The following is an 18,560-nucleotide window of genomic DNA, read 5'->3' on the forward strand; positions in this document are numbered from 1 at the left end:
GATGCGGCTCAGCTACGACGACAAAAGGACGCCACCTCCTAGCGCTAAAAGATACCTCCCGCCTCTCTGGACCGGACCGGGTCGATTCTGCCCCTGAGCTCAAGGTGCACCTTGAGCTATCAACTGCCTGCCCTTCCTTGCCATCAATCCCTGTGTGAGTCAGTCTTGTCCCGTTTGTCTGTGGTCTGTCGGGGCTAAGATAAGACCGTGTATAAGTGCCCACCTTTCTGTGCTGTCCCTCTTGTGCCGTGTAATCTAAACGTTCCGCATACCCAATATTATATCCTCCTCCTGAGGTCTTGAGAACTGTACCCCTGGTGTCGTGTCATTTAACCCAGCCGTTGTGTCCTTTCCTTCATTGATCTAGCGTAGCGCGATTCGGCCAACGTTCGAGTATAATCGGGTAAACTGTGCAGACGCGGTCATACCAAACCGCTCGGTAAACTAACATCCAAAACCGCGTCTGTAACAATATATATTGTGTGGTGGAATGGAGTGTACAGTGAAAAAAAACAAAAAAAATTATATCTCTGAAACCGTTCACCCTATCGATACGAAATTTTACAAATATAATCTAACAGCACTGTTGCATATAGTTTGAAAATGATGTTGTCATAGGTCACGTGGTTTGGCAGCCATCTTGGATAGAAAAACGAACCTTATCCGAACAACACAAAACTTCACAAACGTGATCCCCCACCCATACATGTGCAGAGTGATGGCATCTACCCATTGTGGGACTATGCAGAGGCATATTTGCGACACAGTCGCATTGTTCTAGTTTTAATTTAACTTTTCTTTAAAAAAAAATTTTACTTTTTTTTTTCAATATGTTAATTTTTTTAATATGTTTAAAATGTTAAGGCCTGACCTCGATGAGGACTATATAGTCCATGACTGGAGCCTTCAACATAAAAAATAAAAAACCAAGTGCTGTTCTACTTCACTGTCTTGTTTATTTTCGTTAATACCACTGCAGTTCCTCTTCGCGTGTTTCAATCTCCTTTACCTTTTACTTTGACTCCTATGCGGCATTACATAATTCGTTAAAAGCTTAATTTTGTCTTTGCATTGATCTCGTCAATGAGAACATTTGATCTGAAATAGTGCTGTCACAGATGGATATTGATGTAAAATTTTGGCAAACTTTGCATACATGCCAACATTGTAAAGTAAAAATAGGGAAATAGGGACGTGGGGTGGAGCGTGAAGGTGAGCACAAGAAGTGTAGATGTGGATGTGGGAGTGGTGAGAGGAAGTGGAGAGGGAGGGGAGAGGGAGGGGGAGGGGGGCAAATTTTTGAAAACTTAAGGCTGAAATCGTGCTGTCTAATCAATGGTTCTGGTCTCTTGATACAACCTTAATTTTATTAAGTACCTGGCATTGCCCAGTGATGTTCTAATCCTGTTGACATTTTGAAGAAGTCAATTTGGTTTTTTCCCATTTTTGTGGGTGCCGAAAACCCTTCCCTACCTACATCCATAAGGAAAATTTATATTTAATATTATAATATTGCACACTCACACACATACACACTAATCGGGGATAATTTAATACTGCCTTTCAAATAGCTACACTCAGGCACTATTGAGCTATATTTTGAAATCATAATTTATTTAATTGTTTTTTTGGTTGTTTTTTTTGCTTACAACACTCCCCCGGCACTCACTGATGAACCTCTGACAGTTTGACAAAGACCCGACGCGTTCAGCCATCTCTGATAAACATGGTGACACACAGACAGACAGACCCGCAAGCGGCTTTCTTATTGTATAGATAATCCCACAAAGAATATTCACTCCAATTAAGAACCTAATTTGATTCCACACCGGCATGCACTAGCAAACAACACCAAATTCCACACTCATAATAAAGGGTTTATAATATTGAAAAAACTTGGCGAACTTTGTGTAGGCTTCAAGTACGGATCAACAAGTGTTATCTCGCCTAAGAGTTACAGACTAAGCCTCATCAATAAGCCTCAAAGTATGCAGTGACCTCGCTAACCTGTAAGTGCCTGACAGAGTGCCATGATTTCCAAGATTTTTTGGGGTTTTTTTGCATACAAGTGGTAAATCATAAGTTATGATCAATCGGGTGGGACACCCATTTTTTACTGTTGGGAAAGAATGGGTGAACTTCTGGGATGTGGGATGCGTCGGGATATTTGGAGCTAAAATTGGGATGCATCGGGACAGTTGGCGTGCGTGTGGTTGTGCATCTCCGCCTTTGGTGGTGATTTGTGGTTCTGGCTGAGAAACGTCTTTTTTTGTTCTTGTAGCGGCAATGGGCTGCGGTTTGCGCAAGATGGAAGATGCGGATGATGCCAGTCCTGGCAAAATCTTCTCAACATTGAATCGGCAGCAGGTGGAAACACCGACTGATGTGTCTTACGACTGCGTGCCCCTGGACTTCACTACTGCCAAGCTCGGTGAGAAATGAGGTGTGAATGTGATGAAAAAAAACAAATATCACTATTTCACAGGTTATTTTTCTTTTTCCTTTTCTTCTTCTTCTTCTTCCTCTTCGTCTTCTTCTTTCTTATGTGGCATATGGCTGAGAGTAGCATCATTGGCTGAGGAGGTGGGGGTGAGAAGCACGACATTGCTGCTGATGCAATTCCCCCTGTACATTTGGGGGGAATTACATCATTGAAATACCAGAGTGCAAGGATGACCTTGGAGAAAAGAAAGTGGTTTCTCCTTAAAGAGCAGGAGGATTAATCCTGAGACAATACATTTTTTGGATATTACTCCAAAGTGAAAGAGTTGGAGCCATTACCTCTACAGGAGGAATATTTAATGCTCTTCTTCACCAAGATGTTGCTTCTGTAAAAGATAATGTTGTGTCAAAACACCATTGATATACAGTACACTCAATATCAAATGCAAACACCTCTGAAAGCCTTAGCCACCCTCAGTCTATGGATGTTTGGAATGGCTGTTAGCTTACTCCCTGGAGGGACAGTGATCAATTGATGGGGAAAACATACTCGGTGATGTCACTACAGTCATAGATGATCCAAAAGGTGTAAAGCACTCTTGATGATCCAAAAGGTGTAGATCAGCAGAAGCAGTAAGTCTGTAGGTACACAAGCATACACAATGAACTTGGACACAGGAGAAGGCCATTTGGCCCATCAAGGCTGCACCATATCCACAACCCATGAATTAAATATTAGTTCATCAACTTAAATCCACTGGAGAGGGGGTGGAGATGTTTTATGCACATATGTAATGACAAATATATATATACAGACTTGCCATTTAATATGGAATATATATACAGTATATATACACATATATACACACAATATATATACACATATATATATATACACACAGTCGTGGCCAAAAATATTGGCACCCGTGCACTTTTTTCAAATAATGCACCATTTCTTCCAGAAAATTGTTGAAATAAAAAAATCTTTTGGTATCCACATATGTATTTCTTTGGTTTGCAGTGGAACAAAACAAAAAACCTGAAAAAACTACGAACTCTTGGCTTATTCTACACAGAGCCTAAAATGACCTGGACAATACTATTGGCACCTTTTAGAAGCTGTTAGAAATAATTCGTTTTCAAGCAGGTGATTCTCCTTTACTTTGGAATTGAAATCACCTGTGGTGAGTTGCAGGTGCCTGCAATATAAAAAATCACTAATTCAACCAGTTTGAATAGAGAAAAGGAGCCATTCTGCTGTTTTGTGTCACTGTGTATATCACAATGAGCATGGAGAAAAGAAAGAAAACCAGAGAATTGTCTGAGGAGGTCAGACACAAGATTGTAGTCAGGCATTGACAATCTCAAGGCTACAAGTCCATCTCCAGAGACCTTGATGTTCCTGTGTCCACCGTACACAATGTTTTCAGGAAGTTTAAGGCCCATGGCACTGTAGCCAACATCCCTGGATGTGGCCGCAAGATAAAACTTGATCGAAGATTGCAGCAAAGGATTGTTCGAATGGCGGAGAAAGCACCTCGATCAACTGCGAAACAGATTCAAGCTGACCTTCAGACACAAGGTACGACAGTTTCAACTCGCACCATCCGTCGCTAACTCAATGAAAGGGGGTTCTATAGAGGACCCCAATGCTGAGAGAGAGACATAAGGAAGCCAGACTGGTGTTTTCCAAAACACACCTGAACAAGCCAAAATCCTTCTGGGAGAATGTCCTGTGGACAGATGAGACCAAATTAGATCTTTTTTGTAAACACATCATCTCTATGTTTACAGAAAACAAAATGAAGCCTTCAAAGAAAAGAACACCTTCCCTACAGTCAAACATGGAGGATGTTCAGTGATGTTTTGGGGTTGCTGTGCTGCCTCTGGCAATGTGTGCATGGCATCATGAAACCAGAAGATTACCAAGGCATTTTGGAGCACAATGTTGAACCCAGTGTCAGTAAGCTTGGTTTATGTCAAAGGCCATAGGTTTTGCAGCAACACAATGACCTCAAACACACTTCAAAAATCATCCAGGCATGTTTCAAGACAAAACGCTGGACTGTTCTGAAGTGGCCACCAATGAGTCCAGGTCTAAATCCCATTGAACACCTGTGGGGAGATCTGAAAACAGCAATTGGGAGAAGGTGCCCTTCAAATCTGGGAGAACTGGAGCAGTTTGCACAAGAAGAGTGGGACAAACTGCCAGTAGAGAGGTGCAGGAAGCTCATTCGTGGCTATATGAAGCGCTTGACTGCAGTTATTTTGTCCAAAGGCTGTGCTACCAAATATTAATCTTGGGTGTCAATAATTTTGTCAAAGCCATTTCTTTTTATTTTCTGATTCAAAAGGATATATTAAGTTGTGAATCAAAAACAAAGGTTCTGTAATATTAACAGTGAAATAAAGAATTGTGGACACCAAATACTTTTGTTAATTTGAACTTATTTTTAGAGAAAATTGCGAGTTATTTGAAAAAAGTGCAAGGGTGCCAATATTTTTGGCCACGACTGTATATATATATATATATATATATATATCATTTAAACTATTTAAAAAAAAAATGTTTTATTATATTTTTGGGAGGAGATGTAGTGGAGGATGGTGTACACGATTGTAGGGTTCGGAATGAACAAACACAGACAACACATTCACCTGTTGACCTCACCCTCTCACAGATATCACAATCACTATACACAGGTAGCCAATCACTTAAAGTAACATCCAGTTTTGATGACTAAGTGCAAATATCAAATTTAAAATGGCAACAGCAAAAATATAAACGATAATATTTTTTAACCAAAACACGAAGTAGACATTTAAATTGCATCGGATAAGCCTTGGAGCAAACAATTAGAAATCTGGGTGGTATCCAACATGGTGGTTAAAAGCCATTTGATGTCCTTTTATTTGTTAAGGACATTATTGTATCAACGTTGTCAATGTCAACAAAACAACCGGCTTCATCCTCTACTGAAACAAATGTCACACTTGTTAATGGCTCTTTGTCTTCTATAATTTAATTGATTGTTTTCATTGTTTTGCAAGACCACAAGTGGAGTGATAGTGTGTTGAGGAGCTTTCCCAGATGACAGTGCAGGATACAATTTTAAATACTGATCCCGAATAGTCACACTGGGGCATCCCCAAGCCATAGGTTCGATCCACATTCACATGCACTGAACCTCCACCCAGTCCTGAATATCAGGTCTTTATTTTGTCTTTTCTTTAAAATAAAAAATTAAATACAGACGAGATATTCGATTTACATACAATTATAGATATTTAGATGATTATCTGTATCATCGAGACATCTGTATGTAAGGGTGTATCATCATACTGTGTAGCTAATGATGATACAATCTATTGATTTTATATTAAAATTATTCATTTTCTTTTGATGTGAGAATGCAACGGTTTGTCAAAACACCAATTATATACGTGTGTGTGTGTGTGTGTGTGTGTGTGTGTGTGTGTGTGTGTGTGTGTGTGTGTGTTACTGCAAATAAGAAAATCCCGACCCAGCTCCAAACTATCATCCCAGTGTATCACAGGCATGGTGTCCATTGGATGGGCATAAAATTGGACGTCCCTTCTACCGGAATTAGTTGGTGGATGTTGAAGCTCCTACAGTGTCCTTCGCGAAGAGTAGGTGAGCTACGTAGTTGATGGCCAGCACTATGGCCAAATTCCTGCCATAACTACTGCTGGGAGAGGGATGACAGACCACCCAGCATGACCCTTGCCAAGAAACTGTTTTGGCAGCACCTATATATATATATATATATACACACACACACATCTCGTTTTTTCATTTCTGTTCCTCACAATTCTATCTCTCTCTTTTATACACACACACACACACACACACACACACACACACACACACACACACACACACACACACACACACACACACACACACTCAATTAATTGTACAGTATCGGTTGTTCCTAAACTTAAATATAAATAATTTAAAGGATTGTTGTAAATGATGTTAATTTCACAACATCCCATATTCAACTTTATTTAAATTGCAAATCTCAAACATAGTTTCTCCACCTAAAGCAAGATCGTTAACCCGTAAGCAATTGACTCGTTTCTCGACTGCATGGATCATCAGCTGGGCACCGTTCTTCCTCGAGGTTTCGATCCTTTCAGCCCAGGACCTCTCCAAACGGCGGATCCACAACCTCGATCATGGATCCACATCAATAGATGGTACATCAGTAGATCCACAACCTCAGTTGCGTCCAGGATGGGCAAGAGGTAGGTTGCCTTCACGTAGGCAAGAGCACAACATCTTAGATGTGAGGGTTCGCTGGGTCGCTCCTGTGAGATCGATCGGCTATCTTCGTGCCGCTGGTCTGTTCAACCAGAACTGACTGGGGCAACACAACAACAACAACAACAACAACAGTGGCCTGCAAAAGTATACACTACCTTCCAAAGTTTTCACATTTTGATGCCACTTGAGCTTATTTCATGATGCTTTCAAATCAAACCTAATAGATAGCGTCTTCACAAACTACTCCAGTGATAAAGCTAAAATATGCAGATAAAATGTGAATACGTTTGATTAACAGAGAAAATCAGATGATTCTCCATTTCATAAGTATTCAAAGACTTTGCTTAATTAACCCTAAACCACTTAAGGAGCAAATTATTTGTTTGAAAGGTTACAAAATATGTGTAATAGGTTTCACCTGTATGTAAACAGTGCTTTAACTTTAAAATTAATTTTCCCACTAATCTAAGGAGTTTTATGGTGCAACTCACTTGGTCAACCAACAAGGCAAACATGAAGACCAACGAGCTATTAAATAGAAGTCAGACATAAAGTGGTGGAGAGGCACCATTCAGGAGAGGGCTATAAAAAATATTTCAAAGTCACCCATTATCCCTTTAAGACTTTAAGTCATTAAGAAATCCATCATTAAGAAGTGGAAGATGTATCATATCACCCATACTTTACTCAGATCAGGTTGCCCATTCAAACTCAGCAGCCGGACAAGCAGGAAACTGGTTTGGGACGTCACTGTAAGTCCAACAATGACGGGAAAATCTGCAAGTCGAAAATATATCCAAGTCCAAGATGAAAAGTCCAAGATGGGGTGGGAGGGTCAGTGTTCATCAATCATCAATATCCCATTCCCTTCACAAAGCTGGCCTCTATGGACAGGTGGCAAAAAAAGAAGCCATTGCTGAAAAAGACATCCAAATGCTAAAAATGAAGGATGGAGTTTGCTAGAAGGATGGAGTTTGCAAAGAAAAGCATCAATGGTTACCTCAATGGTATTCGAGGCATGTGAAGAAAAGTTTTGTGGTCAGACGAGACAAAAATTTAACCTTTTGGTCTAAATTCAAAGCGTTATGTCTAGCGTGAGCCAAACACTGCACATCACCCAGTCAACAGCATCTCTACTGTCAAGCATGGTGGTAGCAGCATCATGTTATGGGGCTGATTTTCATCAGCAAGGACTGCCAGGCTTGTCAGGATAGAAGGGGCAATGGATGATGCAAAGTACAGGAGAATCCTTGATGAAAACCTGCTTGAGTCAGCCACGAATCGGAAACTCGGTAGGAGATTCACATTGCAGCAGGACAATGAACCGAAGCACAAAGCTATAGCCACACTGGAGTGGCTGAATAATAAGAAAATAAATATTATTGAGTGGCCCAGTCAAAGTCCTGAATTGAACCCAATTGAACATTTATGGCGAGACTTGAATATTGTAGTACATCGACGATTATCCCCATCACACTTGGTAGAACTAGAACAATTTTCACGTTAAGAATGGGGAACTATTTCACCATCTCACTGTGCAAAGGTGGTAGAGTAGAAAGCTACCCAAAAAGACTCATAACAGTCATTGCTGCAAAATATGTTTCCAACGAGTACTGGCCTAAGGGGCTGAAAACGCAACCAGTGAATTTTGATTTGTACATGTTTTTGCAGGTATTCCTGACATGTAACCTCCTTCAACGATAACAGTATTTAGATTGATCTCTTAATTTATGAATAAAAAGGTTGATTTGGGAAAAATAGTTTTTACATAATTTGTAATTCATCTAAATGTGGCATTATTGGTAGGGGGTGGATACTTTTATAGTCCATTGTATATACTGTATATGTAATTACTGTATACATATTTATACATGTGTATTGAGTATATATGGTACATATCAAATGATTATATATATTTTCAATCTCCTTACAGCAAAACAGCATATTAATCTCCTTGTAACTAGAAGGAAGACAAATACAGATGAATAAGATAAGAAAAAGTGTGAAAAGTATATTTCATTTGCGGCAAATCTCCTTGTAACAACTGATTATAGCATATATTCATTCTAATCAGTCCCAAAGATCATTTTAATCACTACATTAAACATATTTAATTTTGCAATTCAGATACTAATGCCTCTAACTCCAAGTTAAAATGAAAGAAAAACAACGTTAAAATTTTTATTTTTTATTTTTGTAGAATAGCTGTTTTACAGGATAATACGTTTTATTTCCAGTTTCAGCATTTTATTCCTAGGCCCTCATTTTGCCTGGGTTTGGCCTCAATTTGCTCTCTCCTTGAGAAACAGCTCATCACTAATTGGGAACTCTCCAGCTGCTGTTATGATTTGGGACACACCATTAGTGCTTCAGAGGGTAACAGGGTTGGGAGGAAGAGTGGAGGAGGTTGGTAAAAGGGCTCGGCAAAGTGGGAAAGGGAGGGGGGTTGTGGGTTGTGAGTTGGGAATGGAGCCAGCTGGAATGACTGTAAAATATAATTAAGAATTGAAAAACCATCATATTTCAAGAAACCACGATAAAAAATGGTGGAAAATGTCACAAACAGATTTAGGTCAAAGCAAAGACAATTGTTGAGTAAAACAGCATTTTAGAGAAAGTTTCTTTGGACATCAGTATGCTTGAGGATTTTTTTATGGTAACGTCATTCCGCTGAAACACCCAATCATTTCCCCAAAAAAATCGCTTTGCCTGAAGATGCATTTTTTTGAATTTCTTTCTTTCCTTGTGTTCATCGATTTTTACAATTCTTTTGATAAAGTACCACACAAAAGGTTGACAGCCCACAGGAACAGCTTTTAGATATGTCTCACATTGGATATTGTCATGATGAGACCCCTGTCTACGTATTCAATAATTAATAGGACATTGGAGAGAGTGGACAAATCAACACAATATATGGAATTTTACCCTGAGTTAAAACAAAGCAACATACGAGTCAAGAACTCAGACTATATAAACAACTACTTACTTCTCATTGACCAATCAGTCAGCTTTATTGATGTTCAAAAATCGATGATCGAAACAGTTTCATCCATTGGGTTATTCCCACCTCAGCATTTGTCTTGATGCCACTTCCATTTGTTATTGTTGTTTTTTCTCATTTCTTAACCTCTTTGTTAACGTCATCTTACCTCACAAGTGCGAAGTGAAAAGCCAGGTTAAGCAATAATTGGTTCCCATTGTCTGTTTGTCTGTCTGTCTACAAATGTCAGTTTATGATCGAATAACTACTTAATGTCAATTGAATGTTATATTTTGAACAATATAGAACATTATTTGGGACATGAATTAGAACACAAACCTGCAGTTTAGTAGTGCATTGGCTCTGAATTTGGCAAATTATACGGCGTATCGTCCTGAGCATGCGTGCCCATAGCACGGTAAAATAATTGCTTCAGTCTGTCTGCCTGTCTGGCAGTCATACAAAATTGAAAACAAGTACAGATATATTCAAAGTACACTGCCCCCAAGCCAAATAAAGAAATAACATCCTCCAGTGTGGCACACAGAGACCGTTTTGGGAGGGAGAGGAGTGCAATAATTGATTGATTAATTGCATAATTAAAATCAATAAATAATAATTGTAAAATAATTTCTTAATCAATTGGCTAATAGCATACCTCAAGTACCAGTGTTTCATCTGAAGCTGTAACTTTTTGAAAATTAATTGTCATTAATCGAAAAAAAAAAAATTTAATTGATTAATTGACTATTCAATTAACAAATATAATCGATTCATTGATTAATCAATAAATCAAAATATCCTTTATAGCCACATCACTTGGTCATTGTCATGTACAAATAGCTTACTAGCTCAAAAGGTACCTGAGATATTGCCCAGATGAGAAAGGAACTAAATAAGTACTTAATTAATCGATAATAATTAAGTAATTAATAAATTAATTGATTAATCAAAAAACACTGTTTTTGCCAAAGCACGTGCTCACTATTGTGCCAAAATTTCAGCTTCGTAGCTCAAAGGATGGCTGAGATATTCCCCGGACAAACAAACAAGCAAGAAAGTAAGAAATTAGAGTGAAAACTGAGTACTCTCTTTCAGCGCGGGTCATGGCCAGGCCCGGCGATGTTGATGCCCTTTGGTGCACGGCGATGATGTCATGCAGCACATGGGGATGGGATAGGAAATGAGCGGTGTACAACAAGAAAGAAACCGGAATGGAAACTGAGTACTCCCTTTCAGTGCGCGTCATTACCGGGCCCCCTTCGGTGCCCGGTGACGACGTCATGCAACACCTGGGGATGGCATATTAAAGGAGCCATGTACAATCATTACATACAGGAAACGTACTGTTTTTAAGAACGTCATAAATGACACAAACAACAGGCATGAATAACTAATGTAATGTATTAAATAAGGTGGTGTAAAAGATGGTGCATCATTGGCGGTGCAGTTCTGGTACTGTTTTTAAGAACGTCATAAATGACACAAACAACTGGCATGAATAACTAATGTAATGTATCAAATAAGGTGGTGTAAAAGATGATGCATCATTGGCGGTGCAGTTCTGGAAAAGGTTTGGTTTGTATTTTTTCTACAGCATCTAAAAACCTTTATTTTATTTCAATTGAATTTTATAGTTGAACACTGAAGAACACAAATCGCTTGGTTGTCACTTCCAAAAACCTCCAGCTTAGCAGTACTTGGATAAAATATTACACCATTTTACACCATCTCGACCCTTCCTACGTCATGTCCTTTTTCTCAAGACTGTGAGGGGTAAAGTTTTCTTTGAACTCTAGTTTTGCATGTGACATGAGCCATTAAGAAATAAACAGGCTATACTACATCCAGGATCAAATTGAGTTATGTGACCAAAAGTAAACCTTTCGTGTTGGTAGAAGTTTTTTTTGTGTTAGAGACTGATATTTGGTATTCATCTTTGTTCAATGAAAGTTGAATGGGATTCTAAATGGGAACCTGAACTTTGAACCCCCTTTTTCTCATCCTTGATAGGCCAGTTTACTCCTCAGCAGCTCATACATATAAGTGTCAGAATTTTGAACGAGGTACAAATCCCAAAAAACACACATTGATTGCTTTAAACCTATATAACTTTGTCCCAGATGTTCTGAATTAGTACATTTAGGTGTCATCTTGTAGAACACAATCACGGCTTTCAGAAAATGTATAGTTTTATATACTTTTTATCAATTATCTACATGTTATAAGCCTCTGAACCTCACAAAATGGTGAAAAAGGGCATTTTTTTTAGTATTTCGTTACCCTTCAAAGCCATGCATTCATTATAAAAGCCTTTTTCAGATACTTTTCACAGCTGGAATAAAAGTAGATCTATATAACTACTCTACTGAATGTGTTTTTGTGTTACTCATGTCAGTTCCTGAGTCACAGCTCCTCCTCATATAGGATGAAGCAGATGAACCGTAACGTAAGAGATATTTATATAAGCCCTGTTTTACACATATCAGGGTGTTCCATAGTTCTTCTTTAGGGCGCAACAAACAGCACTTATATGTATGTATTAACTCTGTAAAAATCATTGACCTCCTTTGTTTCTCTGAGACACAACAAGCTAGAGTGTGAATTTAGAAACCATAACGGTCTCTTACGTTACGCACGTCATGCTCCCTGTAAGCCAGGTAAGTGCATATCGAAGTGAAATATACCATCAGACCATCACATTAGCTTCAATTCTATGCCATTTCAAAAGATCGGGACGCTCCTGGTGCGTTAAGTACGCAAAACTAGCCGAAACAGCATCTTCGGGAAGAAGAGGAAGGAATTCATATATTGAGGGAGCTGCGCTCCAACGCGAGTCGAAAGAAGTGACGCGACCAAAGACGGAATTCGTCCGAGTTGCTTTATTAAAACAAAACAGCTCAGGTATTCTGACAAAAGCCCGTTTATCGGGCAGCAATATATATACACATTTATGTCGGGAAGTTTGCCCGGCAAAAGCTATACCGGGCATGCCCGGGTGTCAAGGGCGAGCCTTGGAAAGGCGAGTCTGGACCTGCCCGGGCGTGTTTGGCTGCGGCCTGGCAAGTCGAGGCTGGGCGTGCCCGGGCGCTCTGGACAAGCACTGGAAAGGCGAGAGCGGGCATGCCCGGACGCTCTGGGCGAGCCCTGGAAAGGCGATAGCGGGCATGCCCGGACGCTCTGGGCGAGCCCTGGAAAGGCGATAGCGGGCATGCCCGGACGCTCTGGGCGAGCCCTGGAAAGGCGATAGCGGGCATGCCCGGATGCTCTGGGCGAGCCCAGGAAAGACGAGACCGGGCGTGCCCGGGAGGTTCGGGCGTGCCCGGGAACAGTGAGTCCGGGAATGCCCGGGAGAGGCGCGTCTGGCCGTGTTCTGGCCGGTGCAAGGCGATTGTGTGCATCCAGCGGTAACCGCTACACACGCCCCTCCAGAATCGACCTGCACCGGCAGGGTCAATTTAAGGGGGGTCCGGATGACCCGGCCGAAGCGACCCCTGGAGGGTCGTGGGGAGGGGTCCGACGTGGTGGTGGGTGGTCGAGCGGGGGGAACTGTGGACGGGGGGCGGCCTCGCCACGGAGGAAGGGCCAACCGTGGTGGTCGGTCGACGTCCATGTGCGCCGGTTTGAGGCGGTCCACAGAGATCCGGTCCGACCGGCCACCAACGTCGACGACAAAGGACTTGTCGCCCCATCGCAGGACCCGGAAGGGCCTGTCGTACGGCGGCCGGAGTGGCCCCCGGTGCGCGTCATGACGCACAAAGACGTACTCCGCTGTGCGAAGCGCCGGGGGGACGTAGGACTGGGGGCCACCGTGGCGGGACGTTGGCACGGGGGCAAATCGGTGGGCGGCCTCCTGGAGGTCCGAGCGCTGGTGTGCGGCGGACCAGGGACTGGTAGCGTTGGGCACGAACTCGCCCGGGATGCGGAGCGGCTGGCCGTAGACGAGCTCGGCGGCGGACGCCCGGAGGTCCTCCTTGGGGGCCGTGCGGAGCCCCAAAAGGACCCACGGCAGCCGGTCGGTCCAATCGTCGTCCTGAAGGCCGGCCATGAGTGCGGCCTTCATGGAGTGGTGACACCGCTCGCACAACCCGTTGGCTTGGGGGTGGTAGGCCGTGGTGCGGTGCAGCGTGACCCCCAACGAGCGGGTGACCGCGCCCCAAAGTTCGGACGTGAAATGTGGGCCGCGGTCGGACGAGATGTCCGCCAGTGCGCCGAAGCGCGCGACCCAGGTGGCGATGAACGCCTGCGCCACGTCGGTGGTGGTGGTGGAGGTGAGGGGCACGGCCTCCGGCCACCTGGTGGTCCTGTCCACCATGGTGAGCAGGTGGGTGAACCCCCGCGATGGGGGCAGGGGACCCACCAGGTCCACGTGGACGTGGTCGAAACGCCGTGCAGGCACGGTGAAAGGTGCCAGCGGGGCCTGGGTGTGGCGGTGGACCTTGGCCCGCTGGCAGGCCGTGCAGGCGTTGGCCCAGTCGCGGACGTTCCGTCGAAGGCCGTGCCAGACGAAACGCGCCGACAACAGCTTCTGAGAAGCTTTCCGGCCCGGGTGAGAAAGGCCGTGGATGGAGGCGAAGATGCGGCGCTGCCAGGAAACGGGCACGATGGGGCGAGGCTGGCCCTGGGAGACGTCGTAGAGCAGGACGGTGCCCGCGAAGGGGATGTCGGCCAGGTGGAGGCCCGTGTCCGCCGCCCGGAGGGCCTGCACCGAGGTGTCGGTGGTCTGGTCGGCCGCCATGAGCGCGAAGTCCACGCCGAGGTGGACCACGTTCGCGCTGGCCCGAGAAAGACAGTCGGCCACAGCGTTGTCTTTGCCGGCGACGTGCCGGATGTCCGTGGTGAATTCCGACACGGCGGAGAGGTGGCGCTGCTGGCGGGCCGACCACGGCTCCTTGACTTTGGCCATTGCGTAGACCAACGGCTTGTGGTCGACGAAAGCCGTGAACGGGCGGCCCTCCAGGAGGTGTCGGAAATGGCGAACGGCCAGGAATAGACCGAACAGCTCGCGGTCGAACGTGCTGTATTTTAACTCGTTCGGCCGGAGCTGCCGGCTGAAAAAAGCGAGTGGCTGCCAAACCCCGTCCACCCATTGTTCATGGACGGCGCCCACCGCGTAGTTGGAGGCGTCCGTAGTGAGGGCGATGGGCGCGTTGAGCACCGGGTGAGCCAACAGCGTTGCGTCGGCGAGGGCCCGTTTTGCGCTCGCGAAGGCCGCGTCCATGGCCGCGGACCAAACGATGTCATGCTTGGCCGGCTTGCCCCGGAGGGCCTCGTAAAGGGGCCGCATGAGCTGAGCAGCGCGGGGCACGAATCGGTGATAAAAATTCACCATGCCGAGGAACTCTTGTAGGGCCTTGATTGAACGGGGACGCGGGAACGTGGTGATGGCCTCGACCTTGGTCGGCAGCGGCACGGCCCCGGTCTTGGTGATGCGGTGGCCCAAAAAGTCAACGGTCGTCGTGCCGAAGTGGCATTTGGCCGGGTTGACAATTAAGCCGTGCTCGCTGAGGCGACCGAACAGTGTTCGGAGGTGGAGGAGGTGCTCGGCCCGGGACGTGCTGGCGACGAGGATGTCGTCCAGATAGACGAAAAGAAATGGCAGGTCGCGCAGCACGCCGTCCATTAAGCGCTGGAACGCCTGGGCCGCCTGGGCCGCGTTTTTGAGGCCAAACGGCATCATCAAAAATTCGAACAGGCCGAACGGCATGATGACGGCCGTCTTCGGGACGTCGGCCACCCGGACAGGTACCTGGTGGTATCCCCATATCAGGTCAATTTTGGAAAATATGACCCGTCCCGCCAAACGGGCGGAAAAGTCCTGGATGTGCGGGATCGGGTACCTGTCGGGGGTGGTAGCGTCGTTGAGGCGGCGGTAGTCGCCACACGGGCGCCATCCGCCCCCCGGCTTTGGCACGATGTGCAGTGGTGAGGCCCACGCGCTATTGGAGCGCCGCACGATGCCGGGGTGCTCCAACGCGTCGAACTCGGCCTTTGCCACGGCGAGCTTGGCCGGGTCGAGGCGGCGGGCCCTGGCGTAGACCGGCGGGCCCGTAGTGGGTATGTGGTGCTCGATCCCATGCCGCACTGCGACGGCCGAAAACGTCGGCCATGTGAGGGCCGGGAATTCCACGAGCAGGCGAGCGAACTCGTTCGCCGTCGGGAGGGCGCACGCCAGTTCGGTCAGCGTGGAGCTGCTCATCGTGCACGCCAGGGAGCTGAAGGTCTCGGCGTTGACAAGGCGACGACGTTTGACGTCGACCAGCAGCCCGTGCGCGCAGAGGAAGTCGGCGCCCAGCAAAGCCATAGGGACGCAGGCGGTCACAAAGGTCCACTGAAAGCGCTGGCTGCCGAAGCAGAGGGTGACGTTGCGCGGGCCGAAAGTGCGTATGGCCGAGCCATTAGCAGCGACCAAAGAGGGGCCGCAAACGGCGTCCCGCCTGACCTGCTCGGAGGCGGGTATGACGCTCAGTTGGGCGCCGGTGTCACAAAGGAAACGCCGCCCGGACGCTTTGTCCCGAATAAAAAGCAAGTTGCCCGAGTGGCCGGCGCTCATGGCTGGGAATGAATGCCGGCCCGGCCGTTTCCCGACTTGCCGAAAGTGCACGGGGGTCGGCACGTCCGAGCCTTGTGTCCGAACCTGGCGTGGTAATAACACCATGCCTGGTCAGGTGGAGGCCCCGGCCGTCGTGTCGGAAGCGGTCGGTGCGGCGTGGTGGCCGCCAGTTTCACCGGCAGTTCGGCCTCCAACCGCGCAGGGTGCTCGGGCGTCGTGGGCGTCGCCTCGGACGGCGGCAGGCTCCAGGTAGCTGCGCCGATGTGTTGGCCCGCCGAGGAGATCTTATCGGCTTCCCTGGCGAGGGCGCGGGGATCGGTGATCAACGTGCCAGCCAGGGCGAGGCGTACCGGGTGAGGCAGCTGGCGGAGGAACAACTCGCGGAACAGAAAATCCGGAGAGTGCTCACCGAGCAGCGAGAGCATATAGTCCATGCGCTCGGACGGGCGCGTGTCGCCGAGCTCGGGCAGGTCGAGCAGGCGCCGTGCGCGTGCCGCCGGTGAGAGGGCGAGGAGGAGCGCCTTCAGCGCGTCATACTTGTCGGCAGCGGGCGGGTGCTCGAGGAGGCTCAGGGCGCGGGCCGCGGTGGCGGAACCGAGCGCTGCCACGACGTGGTGGAAGCGGGTGTCGTCCGCGGTGATGCCTCACAGGGCGAACTGGGAGTCCGCCTGGGCGAACCAAACAGCCGCGTGAGCCTCCCAGAAGGTAGGCAGTTTAAGAGTCACTGCCGTGTCCATGTCGGTAGGTCACCAGTGAGGGAGCTGCGCTCCAACGCGAGTCGAAAGAAGTGACGCGACCAAAGACGGAATTCGTCCGAGTTGCTTTATTAAAACAAAACAGCTCAGGTATTCTGACAAAAGCCCGTTTATCGGGCAGCAATATATATACACATTTATGTCGGGAAGTTTGCCCGGCAAAAGCTATACCGGGCATGCCCGGGTGTCAAGGGCGAGCCTTGGAAAGGCGAGTCTGGACCTGCCCGGGCGTGTTTGGCTGCGGCCTGGCAAGTCGAGGCTGGGCGTGCCCGGGCGCTCTGGACAAGCACTGGAAAGGCGAGAGCGGGCATGCCCGGACGCTCTGGGCGAGCCCTGGAAAGGCGATAGCGGGCATGCCCGGACGCTCTGGGCGAGCCCTGGAAAGGCGATAGCGGGCATGCCCGGACGCTCTGGGCGAGCCCTGGAAAGGCGATAGCGGGCATGCCCGGACGCTCTGGGCGAGCCCTGGAAAGGCGATAGCGGGCATGCCCGGACGCTCTGGGCGAGCCCGGGAAAGACGAGACCGGGCGTGCCCGGGAGGTTCGGGCGTGCCCGGGAACAGTGAGTCCGGGCATGCCCGGGAGAGGCGCGTCTGGCCGTGTTCTGGCCGGTGCAAGGCGATTGTGTGCATCCAGCGGTAACCGCTACAATATCTTATTTTGGTCTCTTACTTTATGCTAACAAGGAAGGGAAACTTTGACCATGAATAAAAACGGAACCTCTGGGCCGATCGGTGTCAGTTTGGCTGCGTTTGATAGCCCAGGCTTAGGGCTCTAAGGATATCAAGGTGATTTTTAGCTATTCCAAAAAAAAAAAATTGACCCCTGGGAGGCCCAAATGTACCTCGTTCAAAATCCTGACCCATAAACGAGCTTCTCCAAGAGCCTCAAAAATTGCAGGAAACATGAAATGCAATAAAGTATTAAATGGGATTTCTAAATTTGCTGGTGAAATAAAGTAAATAATGTAAAGAAAGAAAGCGGTTCCAAATATTTTTTTTATATCTTGGAAAGCTATACATGAACCAGCAAATATGATTTTCATTAACAAAAACAAAAGAAATATCGTACCCTGTTTTTTCAACCATTGGCAAATACGTACAATAAATAGAGATTATTTTAAATAAAGAGGTTTGACATCATCGTTCAGAAGAGAATGATTTGCAGTCATTGTGGATCACTCATGGAAGTAATCAATCTAGCACAGGATATAACATTAAATAAATATGAATTTATGGCGCATTGGCGAGAGAATGATGTATCAGGCGGAGGAGATTGTGTTTACATAATTTCTCAATCATGTTGGACCTCTTCTTGATTGGTGTGCAGCCTTTTTATGATACTATAATTTAGAGAGATCAGTAAATGTAACATCCAAAATGTCACAACCATGATTGGCAGGTCCTTCCAATTGTCAACGCAATGGAAAGGTACTCGTAGCTTGTATAAAAACTGTATCTGTGGACAGGAAAATAAAGACGATTAATTTTCTCAATCAAATGTTGATAGAGATGTGCTATATTAACCACGTGATTAG

At 46.3% G+C, this 18,560-nt stretch overlaps 1 protein-coding gene across 2 annotated transcripts in view; it reads left to right on the top strand.

The window, feature by feature from the left end:
* RFTN2 (raftlin family member 2) overlaps positions 1-18,560 on the top strand; it is a 187,127-nt gene that overhangs the window by 52,083 nt on the left and 116,484 nt on the right. For both annotated transcript variants that reach the window (XM_068100423.2, XM_078769512.1), the window contains one exon: positions 2,282-2,431. In XM_068100423.2, coding sequence (XP_067956524.1) covers positions 2,287-2,431 — 145 coding nt within the window. In that variant the 5' untranslated portion in view covers positions 2,282-2,286. The remainder of the gene's footprint in view (positions 1-2,281; positions 2,432-18,560) is intronic.

Source organism: Myxine glutinosa, chromosome 1, assembly GCF_964187855.1.
Source record: "Myxine glutinosa chromosome 1, kmMyxGlut1.1, whole genome shotgun sequence".
Taxonomy (NCBI): Eukaryota; Metazoa; Chordata; class Myxini; order Myxiniformes; family Myxinidae; genus Myxine; species Myxine glutinosa.